Here is a 13,325-nt window from a genome sequence, read left to right as displayed (position 1 = left end):
GCGCCGTGCTGCTGACTCAGGGTACTTTTCCACCAGCCCGCTCCAAACAATGCTTCACAGATCAGGTTCCTATCTTACCCCGCATTAAAGCGGCTGTGATGGGCTTTATGTAGCTGGCTGCATCTTAACGGGTTTGCCATATCAAATGATGCGATCTGTATTGTTGTTGTCGTACAGAAATGCAGGTATGGGGTCATCTTAGTTATTGATGGCTATAATAAACTATAAGATGTCTGAAGTGCTGTGTAACACTTCTATAATAGATGTCATCTCATCTCCTGTAATAGTGCTCTATTGTCTGAGAGTAATCGCTTATAGGCTACTTGTGTAGCATCCTATGAACTGGAGCTACACACTAGCTGAACTGGACTAATTTACTATGAGATTATTATTAATTAATTAATTAATTAATATTATTATTATTATTATAAGAAACTGGTTGAAAACCATGTGGTATTAATTAAAATACAGCACAGTATAGCGCAGAGCAATCCCCTCTCAAATTTAGGTAATATCTGTAAGGTCACTGTGGACACAGAAATGACACCAGACTGCTCGGGTCGAAGAGAACTTACTGGGTTTTAGGCAGAAGTAGGGGTTGGGGGCTATATAACCATATTTTATCAAATTGTGATTTACAATGTCCTTTTTCTAAGCAGATATCTTTGTTTAATTTGAATAAAAAGTTGAATAAAAAACACCGTACTAAGTGTGGGATAGAATTTGGATATCAATTTTAAAAATTCTGCTGTTACAGGTGCTTTTTTGTCTGTGTCAGAATATCACAGAAATATCATGTATCATGAAAATGCCTTTAGATACTGTGATATTATTTTTTATCATTTTTTTTTTACCACCCACCCCTATAGAGGCCTACAAAACACCAACAACCGTTTTAATACAAAGCTGCAAAATCCATCTCATCCTGTAACTACATGTATAAAAGCTAATCACAACATAGTAAAATAATATGAAAACAATAAGTAAGTTCTTTTTTGCATAATATAAATAGACATAGCAAAAAAATGTCTGTTTTGAGTTTAAACATAATGTACTGTGATGTAGTGTATGGTAATTTCTGGATGTTGAATTGTTTAGAGTATTGGGTTTGTGCTTTAGCGTGGTGTATATACCCATGTTGTTTTTTATTAGGTCTCATAAGAGCATTGGCATTTTAAAGTGTTTTAAACCATTGTATCCTGTTCTCAGAAACAGAGCTGCATTTAATAGGGTGTAAGTGCAGGTGCTACTGGACACGTGGCTTGGGAGAATAACTAATGTAGACATGTTAAGGCATGTAATTACAGTCAGACAGGTTGCCGTGGACCTGAGGTACAATACACACCACAGAACTAATATAAGAACACCCAGACATCAGCAGGTACAGCTGAGTTCTTTTATTGACAGTTCTTTAAAAAAATACATACTTCATTATAGACTAAATGCCACAATACTACATGCTACAATGGTGATGCAATACAAAATGTACATCCTGAGTGGCAGTAACAGTCCTGTCTTCACTTGCAGCATTTGGAGTCGCAGGGATTGCCCTTGCACACGCATCCAGAAGCACACTTGCTGCAGCCAGACGGACAGCAAGAGCAGCAGCCTGGGAACGAGAAAGAGCACAGAGACACAAATGAGCTAACTGTGGATCAGAGAGAGAATCAAGTGAGGAGATCTTTATGGCTGGAGGAAATCAAAGCTTACTTTTCTGGCAGGTTGTACACTGGCAGTTTGTGCATTTGCAGCTCGCACCACAGCTGCAGCTTCCAGCTATAGAGGGATTACAGTTACAGTTAATAAATAAAAATGCTACAACTTGCTCGCAGCCTATTAAAATAAAAGTCAGCATTTGGAAATATAACTAAAAAGCAGGCTAAACTAAACACAACAGTGACATGAAGTAGCTACTTACTCTTGGCGCAGTCACAGGGATCCATTTTTGTCAGGAGTGTCTGTTTCAGTGCTAGAAGTCTTGCTAAAGAAGCTCCTGTCGTGAGTGAAGGCTGAATGTGTTTGGTGAATGAATGTGGTGAATTTATAGGGAACTGAACTCTCTCAGGACGAGTGCAAAACCACCCGCCCCTCCTCCTCCTTCTCCTTAGTCCTCCTGCCTGCACACCGTTTATCTAGTTCAGTGACACAATCACAACACCCAGACTGGGTGCAAACCATCACTAATAATTTGTATTTCTTCACTGTGGTCTCACTATCAGATAATTGATTTTCTTGGTCTCATAATCAGACACTAATAAGCAGTTAAATCCTCTAACCTGAACAAGCCATTTATTTTTTTATTTCTATATAAAATATGATAAACAGCTGGGATTGTCCTACGTTTAAGCTAAATAATTAAGCACAACTGCACCCGGCGAGAGTGAAACATGGTAAAACCACCTTACAAAGGGCATGACTTGCAGTACCACTTGATGCTGACTGTGTTGAAACTAGTCCACATTTCAAAACTATTGTCACCTCAGTTAAGTTACTGAAATCTGTAATATAGCCATGATATATACATAGCCAACAAAGCTAATAGCAGAAATTCTCCTTATCACACATGTGTCACACACATATGTCCTATAAATGATAGGATATTTAATAACTACAGCTACACAAAACCATTACTGAGGCTGTTGCATTACTGTAATGTTATGTAATACAGTAATGTTGCTGACAGGACATGTCCTGTTGTGGCATGTGATACTGATTGTGTTCAAAAACAGTTATATTTCATATCTATGGCAAAACAAGTGGCAACTGTCAGTATTCTTACTTTCAGACAATGTTACTGACTTTTTTGGAGGTGTTCACTAATTATTAATTCTTCAGTGACTGATTTAGTTAGCTTTAGTTCTAAACACAATCAGCATAATGTGATTAAGCAAGTCTTGCACTGTTATAAACCTTAATTTCATTTGTCGAGTTTATTTGTATTATTTGTTTAAGAAATTATGTTTCTGTTATTTAGGTGACAACAGTTTTGACATATCCCCTAGTTTATCACTATCATGATCAAGTCATTAAATGTAGTCAGTAAATGAATTTCAGAGAAATATAAATGACTTCTTCAGGTTTAAAGATCTCATTTCTTTAGTGTCTGATGGTGAGACCAGGAACATCGAGTATCTGATAGTGAGATCACAGTGGAGAAGTTTTAGTTATTGTCTGATGGTTTGCACCCAGTCTTGGTGTTGTGATTGTGTCACTCAACTAGATAAACTGTGTGCAAGCTGGAAGATTCATGGGGAGGAGGAGGAGGAGGGGCGGGTGGCTTTGCACTCATCCTGAGTGAGTTCAGTTCCCTATAAATTCACCACATTCATTCACCAAACACAGGAGCTTCTTTAGCGAGACTTCTAGCACTGAAACGGACACTTCTGACAAAAATGGATCCCTGTGACTGCGCCAAGAGTAAGTAGCTACTTAATGTCACTGATTTGTTTAGTTTAGTTTTACTTTTGAGTGATATTTATGAATTATAACTTTTATTTTAACAGGCTATGAGATACAAATTAACTGTAACTGTAATCCCTCTATAGCTGGAAGCTGCAGCTGTGGTACAAGCTGCAAATGCACAAACTGCCAGTGTACATCCTGCCAGAAAAGTAAGCTTTGATTTCCTCCAGTCATAAAGATCTCTTCATCCTCACTTGATTCTCTGTCTGATCCACAGGTAGCTCATTTGTGTCTCTGTGCTCTTTCTCGTTCCCAGGTTGCTGCTCTTGCTGTCCGTCTGGCTGCAGCAAGTGTGCTTCTGGATGCGTGTGCAAGGGCAATGCCTGCGACTCCAAATGCTGCAAGTGAAGACAGGACTGTTACTGCCATTCAGGATGTACATTTTGTATTTGTATAGCCTCTAATGAAGTATGGCTTTTTTAAGGGAAGTAAATAAAATAACTCAGCTGGACCTGCTGTTGTCTGGAGTCCTTATCTGTGTCCATATTTTGTGTCCAGCTTTGCTCTGCATTAGTTTTGGGAGTACAAGTCTGTAATCTGGACTAATATATCAATAGATCTAGTATGCACCATAAACACAAGTCAATGCCTAAAACTGTGCACTTGGTGTTTGTCCAGGCTGTTCCTAAGGACCTAGTCTAATTTAATAGTCCAGGTATGATTAAGTCCAGCAGCATCTGCATGTAAACCCTGTTTGTTTCTGAGAAAAGGAGAAAACGGTCAGACACAACTATAAAATGAAGAAAGCCCTGAAACTGATATATAGGCTAAATTGAGCACAAACCCAATACACCAAGCTATTCAACATGCATCTGATTTGAACTAACACCTACACCCACCCACCTCATGACCCACCCAGTCATGAGTGCATGCAACCAGTCTTTAACATCAACAGTTGAATGGATTTACTAGGTTGTGATATCCTTCTTTTTGTAGTTGTTTATGTAGTTGTTTGCTGGGGTTAGGGGCAGGTCTATAGGTGTGAATGATTTGGTGAAAATGCATCATGATATTTAACGACATTCCCATAATAAACAGCATTTAACATGATATTTTAACACACAGACTAAATGCACATAGCACCAGTAGCTGCAAATTGATGCCATACTGCCATACTGCCAGACTGTGCTGTACTGAGTTAAACAGGGCTAACTACACTCTTTGTAATGAAACATGCAGTTGGTCAGAGTTCTTTGGGCAGTTATGAGAGCCACAACATGCTCAGAAAAAGTGTAGTGCAGAACATTTTTTTTCATGATAGGATACAATATATTGTAGTCATATTGCCCACCACTAGGCCTCTATAATCAGGTTTGCCCATCCTCTAGATCTGCTTTAAACTCACTGTGTCTGTGACCTGAGTACTCTGGGGTCTACAGTTGTTAAACATTGGTTTAATCTCTGAGAAAACATGACCATTTTTATTCCTTTGTGGAAGTTATGGTGTGCTGGGAATTGTACTGTGCTATCACACTCTAATAAAGTAATACTACACGATCTTTAACATCTTATAAAGATTTTGCTTTATGACCACTGACCAATGACCGCTAATCTACCGTATGATGTCCGCTAGTGATTACTATGAGACAGTAGAATAATATTACAGAAAATGTGTTTTATTAAAAGTATTATATAAGTGTTCCGTAAAACCACAGACATCTTACTGTGCAATCATGTTAAAAAGTTAGGATACTTAAATCATCTATAAAATGTAAATACTCAAAATAGTAGTTAGGACACCCCACATTAATTACTACTTAAAATATCTAAAATTAGAGTCAGGTGCACCACATTACCTGCAGATGATTAGAACATGGTTAGAGAGGATTCCGGAGGAGCCTGTCTTATTTACACCTCAGACATTTAGTCTGGTTTGCTCTTGATTGGTAAAGTGAGTGTTATTACCATGGCGTGATCCAAGAAGCTCTCTGAAAAATGGCTGTAGATGCACATGAGTCTGGAAAGGGGTTTAAAAAGATCACAGAACAATTAGAAATCAGCCTTTCCACTGTCCGCTATATAAAATAAAAATATTTTACAACAACAACTGCCAACAGGCCGCCCTAGCAAGTTCAGTTCAATAGCAGAATATCATCATGGAATCTACAGATATCTTACCTTGCTACAGCTGAAGCCAAAGTACAGCATCTACCATCAGAAAGAGACCACACACGTTTGATTTTTATGAGAGGTGTGCAAAAAACATCAGACTTAGACTACTGTTTTACAGAGAACATCTAGACCAAGACCAGGACATCTGAAACGAACCTGCTGAAATCTTCCTAGATTGCCTCTGTCTAGGCAACCCCATATTCTCTTAGTCTATAAGAAGAACATATCATTAAATACAACAGTATGACCATTACAATACAGATTTCTCATGTGAAAGAGGTTTTATTTCAGACTCAAATTATTAAACATTATCTAATTCATTAGGAAATAAAGTCTGTCAGAGTGGTTTGATATAAGATACATGATCGTATGAGTGGGAATTTGTGGTGGTGCTTTGAACCAGAGAAATAAATATTGTTAGGATCAGCCTGTCATAGAAGGACCCTTCATATACAGCCTAGAAATGTAGCCTATGCTTGGGGCAAATTTGAAGATGCAACTGGCATATGCTTTCTGGCCCTCAGTTCCCCATTAATCCCAGTTCGTTGTGCACACAGAACACTAAGGGGTACAAACTGCACCATGAAAATGGTAAGCCACCGTTTCTCCACTATACAAAAAAATACAAGAGCCACAATGCAAGAGGCACCAAGTTACGCCCCGCAATTATAAGAGGCGGGACCTTTCTAGTGATGTTCCATTTGCGTGACCAATAGGCTACTGAGAAGGAGTCTTCATTGGACAGTCCTACCTCGGCTGCAGCTAGCGCGTGCAAAATAAATCAATAAATCAATAAATCAGTGCTTAAACAAAAGATCAGTTAAACATGTTTTAGAATTCTTTTTTTTTATTTGATTGTAACAATAAATTATTACATGATAAATAAAACTGCTTTATTACAGAACCGCCTCTACAGTGTGAATTATGTCCTCTTTGGCGCTTCGTATTCGTAGTTGCAGTCTGTGTTTTGCTTTATTCGCTCGCTGTTGTGCTCGGTTTTCTCAGATGAACTAAAAAAAGAGGGCAGACTACAGCGTGTTCAGGTCCGAAGTTCCTGAGGGAAACGTCTGTAGGCTAATCGTGCTGCTGGTGGTCACACACTCCACACGGCACTTCTGCTGGGCTCGCTCTAGAGAAGCAGCGCGTGCACGCTATCATCGTGCGCACCCGCCTTGTTCGCGCGAGAGCAGAGGACACAAACCAAAACAGTGGTTTGTGCACGCGCTGAGTGTTGGTGACTGAGCACACGTTTCCATCCCCCCGCACTAAGTAAAGTGCGGGTATCACCAACACCTTTGAACATTTCTGATCAAATCAGGGCTTCAGTGACAATTGGATCACCTGAGATAGATCTGCACTGTTACTGGAGTACAGAGACGCTAACGTGAGGTGATCTTAGGTAATGATCTATGACCTGGAGAAGGTTTCCCTCACAAAAGAGTCCTGAAAAACATGACACTGAAAAGGCATCCAGGAGAACCACCAGAACCACAAAAAAGCAATGAATAATGTTAGGTTGAGTGAAAAGCATATTATTAGTTTCTATCAGAAGCTTCCTTTCCAAAACTGTCTACAGTAATACTGTAAGCCACAGTAAGATGCGTGCAGTGCTGTGCAATACTGCTATACATGATTCTACATTCTGTAAAATTGCTCTACTGTCTGCTAGTTATCACTAGCATCCTGTAGTAAACTATACATAGAAGCTTAATTGTCCAAATTCACAATGAGATTCTTATATATATATATATATATATATATATATATATATATATATATAAAACAGTTGGAAGTTTATTTGATTGAGTTCAGCAAATTCTGAATAAAACTCAAATATGGGGTACTATTTGGACATCCAGTGTGCCAAATATTGTACTAACTATACTGTATCATGAAAACCTCTTTAAATATTGTGCTATAATATTTTTAGTAAATTGCTCAAACCTATAGACAGGGGCGCTGCCAGGGATTTTGGGCCCCAGGAAAAGATATTACACTGGGCCCCAAAAATCGAACGGTTTTGCCAGAATACTCAATAATACATTATTATTATGGTGGTAGTCAGTCACAGGCCCGTAGAATCGTCCAAACTCCCCCCATTAGTTGCCTCTGTTTATGGAGACCTACAAAGCACTAACAACAACTAAAATCCCATCTCATCATTTAATTCCAACAAAAACTAAAAACTGTATTTAATAATGTCTATTTTTGGCACAATATGAATACAGAATGCAAAACAAAGCAAATTAAGATTGAAAAAGCCTTTAGAGCTGCTGCAGAATAATTTCCCTAAAATTAATTCAGCAAAATTGTATTAAGAATCTTGCTTTACATGATTAGTTTCAATGTGGATGCATTAAACTTAGCATTCTTTTGTTACACAAAGCAGAGAACTATTTCCACCTGTTCCCTGGACCCTTCCTGCAGGACCTTTGAGGACTGATTGTGTGCACGCATGGCTGAGCTGGGTGGGTGTATTTGTTAGTAGAAATCAGATGTTGAATTGTTAGGGTTGTGCTCCAGCATGGTATACTCATTATTATTGTTTTTATAAGGCATCGTAGGGAAATTTGTTTAAATGTGTACTTGCCTTATTGTAAAGTTGTGGATGACTATTTTATCCTATTCTCAGAATCAGAGCTATTTCATGAGGCTTAAGGTGCAGGTGTTACTGGACCCACATCACCTGGTACAATAATCAGGATAGGCGCTTTTAGGCATGTTTTCACAGATTCACAATGCGCTTAGATAAGCATGTGAACCAGGCAAGTTATAGGGGAAAACTGTTGCTGCTGGTGGGCCTGAGAAACACTACACACCACAAAACTAATACTTCAGACAAGAGCAGATACAGTTGAGTTTTTATTTACATTTCCCTTAAAAAGACATATTTCGTTAGATTCTACAAACTGTAATGGCAATACAAAATGTACATCCTGAGGGGCAGTAACTGTCCTGTCCTCATTGGCAGCAGTTGGAGTCGCAGGCATTGCCCTTGCACACGCATCCAGAAGCACACTTGCTGCAGCCAGACGGACAGCAAGAGCAGCAACCTGGGAACGAGAAAGAGCACACAGACACAAATAAGCTACTTGTGGATCAGAGAGAGAATCAAGTGAGGGTCAAGAGATCTTTATGGCTGAAGCTTACTTTTCTGGCAGGTTGTACACTGGCAGTTTATGCATTTGCAGCTCGCACCACAGCTGCAGCTTCCAGCTATAGAGAGATTACAGTTACTGTTAATGAATAAAAATGCTACAACTTGCTCATTAAAATAAGTCAGCATTTGGAAATATAACTAAAAAGCAGACTAAACTAAACACAACAGTGACAAGAAGTAGCTACTTACTCTTGGTGCAGTCACAGGGATCCATTTTTGTCAGAAGTGTTTGGTTCAGTCCTATAAGTCTCGCTAAAGAAGCTCCTGTCGTGAGTGAAGGCTGAATGTGTTTGGTGAATGAATGTGGTGAATTTATAGGGAACTGAACTCACTCAGGACGAGTGCAAAACCACCCGCCCCTCCTCCTCCTTCTCCTCTCCATGAATCGTCCAGCTTGCACACAGTTTATCTAGTTGAGTCAGAGTAACACAATCACAACACCAACACTGGGTGCAAACCATCAGACAGTAATTAAGATTTCTCCACTGTGGTCTCACTATCAGACACTCGATTTATGACTTTGCCATCAGACATTAAAAAGCAGTCGGATCTTTGAATCTGAACAAGTCAATTATTTTCTTTTTCTATATGAATATGATGCTTATAGTCAAAACAGCTTAGATTGCCATGTCCTGTCAGCAACTTAATGTAAAGTGAGAAATTGCCCTTTCAACTTTGTTGTTAAAGCTATTTTACAGATTTATTAACTGACTGTGTGAAGCATGATTCACTGTGTTTCACACTGTCTGTGTGCAGTTGTGCTCAAGTTGCTTAATATATATATAAAAAAGAGTGATATAGGATAATCTCAGCTGTTTATGTATCATATTTTATCAGTATTATATTTTATATAGAAATAGAAAATAAATGGCTTGTTCAGGTTAGAAGATCCAACTGCTCTTTAGTGTCTGATGGTAAAACCAGGAAAATCAAAAGCCTTAAAAGAAGACCACAGAACAGAAATCTTAATTATTGTCTGATGGTTTGCACCCAGTCTTGGTGTTGTGATTGTGTCACTCAACTAGATAAACAGTGTGCAAGCTGGACGATTCATGGGGAAGAGGAGGAGGAGGAGGGGCGGGTGGTTTTGCACTCGTCCTGAGTGAGTTCAGTTCCCTATAAATTTACCACGTTCATTCACCAAACACATTCAGCCTTCACTCACGACAGGAGCTTCTTTAGCGAGGCTTCTAGCACTGAAACAGACACTCCTGACAAAAATGAATCCCTGTGACTGCGCCAAGAGTAAGTAGCTACTTCATGTCTTAGTCATGTTTACAAATGCTGACTTTTATTTTAATAGGCTACGAGCAAGTTGTAGCATTTTTATTTATTAACTGTAACTCTAATCCCTCTATAGCTGGAAGCTGCAGCTGTGGTGCGAGCTGCAAATGCACAAACTGCCAGTGTACAACCTGCCAGAAAAGTAAGCTTTGATTTCCTCCAGTCATAAAGATCTCTTGACCCTCACTTGATTCTCCCTCTGATCCACAAGTAGATTATTTACGTCTGTGTGCTCTTTCTCGTTCCCAGGTTGCTGCTCTTGCTGTCCGTCTGGCTGCAGCAAGTGTGCTTCTGGATGCGTGTGCAAGGGCAATGCCTGCGACTCCAACTGCTGCAAGTGAAGACAGGACAGTTACTGCCACTCAGGATGTACATTTACCACTGTATCACCATTGTAGATCGTAGTATCTTTTAAAGAGAAATGTCAATAAAATAACTCAGCTGTACCTGCTCTTGTCTGGAGTCCTTGTATTAGTTTTGTGGGTAATATTGGTTTGCATTGAGTTTGGGGAGTCAAGACATAATCATGCACCAATAGATCTAGTATGCACCATAAACACAAGTCAATGCCTTAAACTGTGCACTTGGTGCTTGTCCAGGCTGCTCCTAAGGGTTTTATGATTTATGATTTATACTGATTTATTCTTCCAGGTATCATTAAGTCCAGCAGCATCTGCAAGTAAGCCCTGTGAAATGTCTGTTTCGGAGAAAAGGAGAAAACGGTCGGACACAACTTTAAAATGAAGAAAGCCCTGAAACTGATATATAGGCTAAATTGAGCACAAACCCAATATTCAAAGCTATTCAACATGCATCTGATTTGAACTAACACCTACACCCACCCACCTCATGACCACCCAGTCATGAGTGCATATGACCTTTAAGGGCCTTGTAGGGGCATTCACAACCTCCTCTGACAGAACCCAACAGTAAAGCCCCCACAAATGAGTTTCATATGGATTTACTAGATTGCCTTGGAGTTTGCTGCTTTGCATTAAAATAGTTGTTATGGTTAAGAGTAGAGGTAGGTAGGTCTATAGGTGTGGGCGATTTGGTAAAAATGCATTGTGATATTCATTGACATTCCCATGATACAGAATATTTAGCATGCTATTTTAACACACAGACAAAACTCACCAGTAGCTGCAGATGTAAAACAGTGATACCCAAATACTATCCTTCTACCTGTGTCTTTAGTTGTCTTTAGTGAGGCTCTGTGCTACGGATCAGACAGTTGATACTAGAGGATGTTTTAGATGCAGCCCAAGAAGTCTCCAACGTGTTTTAATAATTATAAACAGAGAAAGCAAAAAAGCAACTTAGACTTAGTTTTTTGGAATATACTTGTTAAGAAAAACTTCAAAGTATTCAAAGTACTTTCTCAAGAAAAAGTACCTAAACTAAATAAAAAAACATTTTTACATGTTTTAACAGTTACTATCAAAGCAGTTGTAAAGCAGTCGTCGTATTCTCATACAATAAACAGACACAAATGTAAAGAATAATGTTAGTCGTTTGCTATGACTTTCATTTGTAAGTTTTGCCATTCTGCCTTCGGTCAGAAGAGGTTGTGAATGCCCCCTTCAAGGCCATTGAAGACAGGTTGTATGCACTCATGGGTAAAGTGGGTGGGTGTAGGTGTTAATGCATATCATATGCATGTTGTAGGCTTGCAGTTTTGGACTTGAGCTCCAAAATGGTGTACCCAGATAATTTATTTATTTATTTATTTAATAAGAAGTGATCAGGCTTGTTAAAGGCAACTCAAGGGCAGGTGCATAGTCAAGAACTTGCCCCATACTAAAGTTACATATGGGAAATTTAACCTTTTCTTTGAAACAGAACTACATTTCATAGAGTTTAAGTGCAGGTGCTACTGGACCCATGTAACCTGGGAAAATAATCAGGCTTATCACTTCAGAAGAATCTGGACTAGTACCAAGTTCATAACTGTAGGCATGGGCTAGTGTTTATGCTGCATCACAGATCCATTGTTTAAGAGTCAAGATAACAGTCTCACCTCTTACTACACAGTATACTTATAAGACAGTCTGAGTAAAGGAAGTTTAAGACTAGTAAAAAGGCTACCTCTGGTGGGCCTGAGAAGAGCTACACACCACATGACTTCAGACAACATTAGGTACAGCTGAGTTCTTTTATTGACATTTCCCTTAAAAAGATACATTTCATTAGATACTACGATCTACAATTGTGATACAAAACAAAATGTACACTCTGAGGGGCAGTAACTGTCCTGTCTTCACTTGCAGCATTTGGAGTCGCAGGGATTGCTCTTGCACACGCATCCAGAAGCACACTTGCTGCAGCCAGACGGACAGCAAGAGCAGCAACCTGGGAACGAGAAAGAGCACACAGATGTAAATAATCTACTTGTGGATCAGAGAGAGAATCAAGTGAGGGTCAAGAGATCTTTATGCCTGGAGGAAATCAAAGCTTACTTTTCTGGCAGGTTGTACACTGGCAGTTTGTGCATTTGCAGCTCGCACCACAGCTGCAGCTTCCAGCTAGAGAGAGATGAAAGGTACTGTTAATAAATAAAAATGCTACAACTTGCTCATAGCCTATTAAAATAAATGTAATAATTCGGAAATATAACTAAAAAGTAGGCTAAACTAAACACAATAGTGACAAGAAGTAGCTACTTACTCTTGGCGCAGTCACAGGGATCCATTTTTGTCAGGAGTGTCTGTTTCAGTGCTAGAAGTCTTGCTAAAGAAGCTCCTGTCGTGAGTGAAGGCTGAATGTGTTTGGTGAATGAATGTGGTGAATTTATAGGGAACTGAACTCTCTCAGGACGAGTGCAAAACCACCCGCCCCTCCTCCTCCTTCTTCTTAGTCCTCCTGCCTGCACACCATTTATCTAGTTGACGCAATCACATCACCAACACAAAAAGACTGGGTGCAAACCATCAGACAATAATTAAGATTTAGGTACTGTGGTCTTACTGTAAGACTTTTGATTTTCCTGGTTTTACCATCAGACACTAAAGAGCAGTTGGATCTTCTGAACAAGCCATTTATTTTCTATTTCTATATAAAATATAATACTGCTAAAATATTATACATAAACAGCTGAGATTTTTCTACTTTACTCTTTTTTATCCATTTAATTTAGCAACTTGAGCACAACTGCACACAGACAGTGTGAAACACTGTGAATCACGCTTCACACAGTCAGTTAATAAACCTGTAAAATAGCTTTAACAGTTTACAGTAAAGTTTCTGACAGGACATGACTTGCTGGACTAGAGAAACTAGAGGATATAGAGTAAAGTAGGGCAATCTA

General features: G+C 39.1%; 5 protein-coding genes across 5 annotated transcripts; 2 read left to right on the top strand and 3 right to left on the bottom strand.

Annotated features, from left to right (window-relative positions):
* Positions 1 to 1,382: 1,382 nt before the first annotated feature.
* LOC140574756 (metallothionein-like) lies at positions 1,383 to 2,023 on the bottom strand. The gene is made up of 3 exons (XM_072694705.1): positions 1,919 to 2,023; positions 1,711 to 1,776; positions 1,383 to 1,609 (listed from the first exon to the last, which is right to left on the bottom strand). Exons 1-3 carry the CDS (start codon positions 1,941 to 1,943, stop codon positions 1,518 to 1,520), a joined length of 183 nt encoding a protein of 60 aa, XP_072550806.1. The 5' UTR covers positions 1,944 to 2,023; the 3' UTR covers positions 1,383 to 1,517.
* A 1,322-nt stretch (positions 2,024 to 3,345) lies between these two features.
* On the top strand, positions 3,346 to 3,913 carry LOC140575375 (metallothionein-like). The gene is made up of 3 exons (XM_072695672.1): positions 3,346 to 3,417; positions 3,546 to 3,611; positions 3,719 to 3,913. Exons 1-3 carry the CDS (start codon positions 3,393 to 3,395, stop codon positions 3,808 to 3,810), a joined length of 183 nt encoding a protein of 60 aa, XP_072551773.1. The 5' UTR covers positions 3,346 to 3,392; the 3' UTR covers positions 3,811 to 3,913.
* A 4,555-nt stretch (positions 3,914 to 8,468) lies between these two features.
* LOC140575374 (metallothionein-like) lies at positions 8,469 to 9,002 on the bottom strand. The gene is made up of 3 exons (XM_072695671.1): positions 8,924 to 9,002; positions 8,725 to 8,790; positions 8,469 to 8,627 (listed from the first exon to the last, which is right to left on the bottom strand). The coding sequence occupies exons 1-3, from the start codon at positions 8,946 to 8,948 to the stop codon at positions 8,536 to 8,538; spliced, it is 183 nt and encodes a 60-aa protein (XP_072551772.1). The 5' UTR covers positions 8,949 to 9,002; the 3' UTR covers positions 8,469 to 8,535.
* Positions 9,003 to 9,899: 897 nt separating this feature from the next.
* Positions 9,900 to 10,393, top strand: LOC140575373 (metallothionein-like). The gene is made up of 3 exons (XM_072695670.1): positions 9,900 to 9,979; positions 10,095 to 10,160; positions 10,268 to 10,393. The coding sequence occupies exons 1-3, from the start codon at positions 9,955 to 9,957 to the stop codon at positions 10,357 to 10,359; spliced, it is 183 nt and encodes a 60-aa protein (XP_072551771.1). The 5' UTR covers positions 9,900 to 9,954; the 3' UTR covers positions 10,360 to 10,393.
* Positions 10,394 to 12,167: 1,774 nt separating this feature from the next.
* LOC140575371 (metallothionein-like) lies at positions 12,168 to 12,794 on the bottom strand. The gene is made up of 3 exons (XM_072695669.1): positions 12,686 to 12,794; positions 12,478 to 12,543; positions 12,168 to 12,370 (listed from the first exon to the last, which is right to left on the bottom strand). Exons 1-3 carry the CDS (start codon positions 12,708 to 12,710, stop codon positions 12,279 to 12,281), a joined length of 183 nt encoding a protein of 60 aa, XP_072551770.1. The 5' UTR covers positions 12,711 to 12,794; the 3' UTR covers positions 12,168 to 12,278.
* Positions 12,795 to 13,325: the final 531 nt, after the last annotated feature.

This window comes from Salminus brasiliensis, chromosome 13, assembly GCF_030463535.1.
Source record: "Salminus brasiliensis chromosome 13, fSalBra1.hap2, whole genome shotgun sequence".
In the NCBI taxonomy this organism is placed as follows: Eukaryota; Metazoa; Chordata; class Actinopteri; order Characiformes; family Bryconidae; genus Salminus; species Salminus brasiliensis.
The sequence above is the reverse complement of the archived record's forward strand: the minus strand, read 5'-3'. Positions and strand labels throughout refer to the sequence as shown.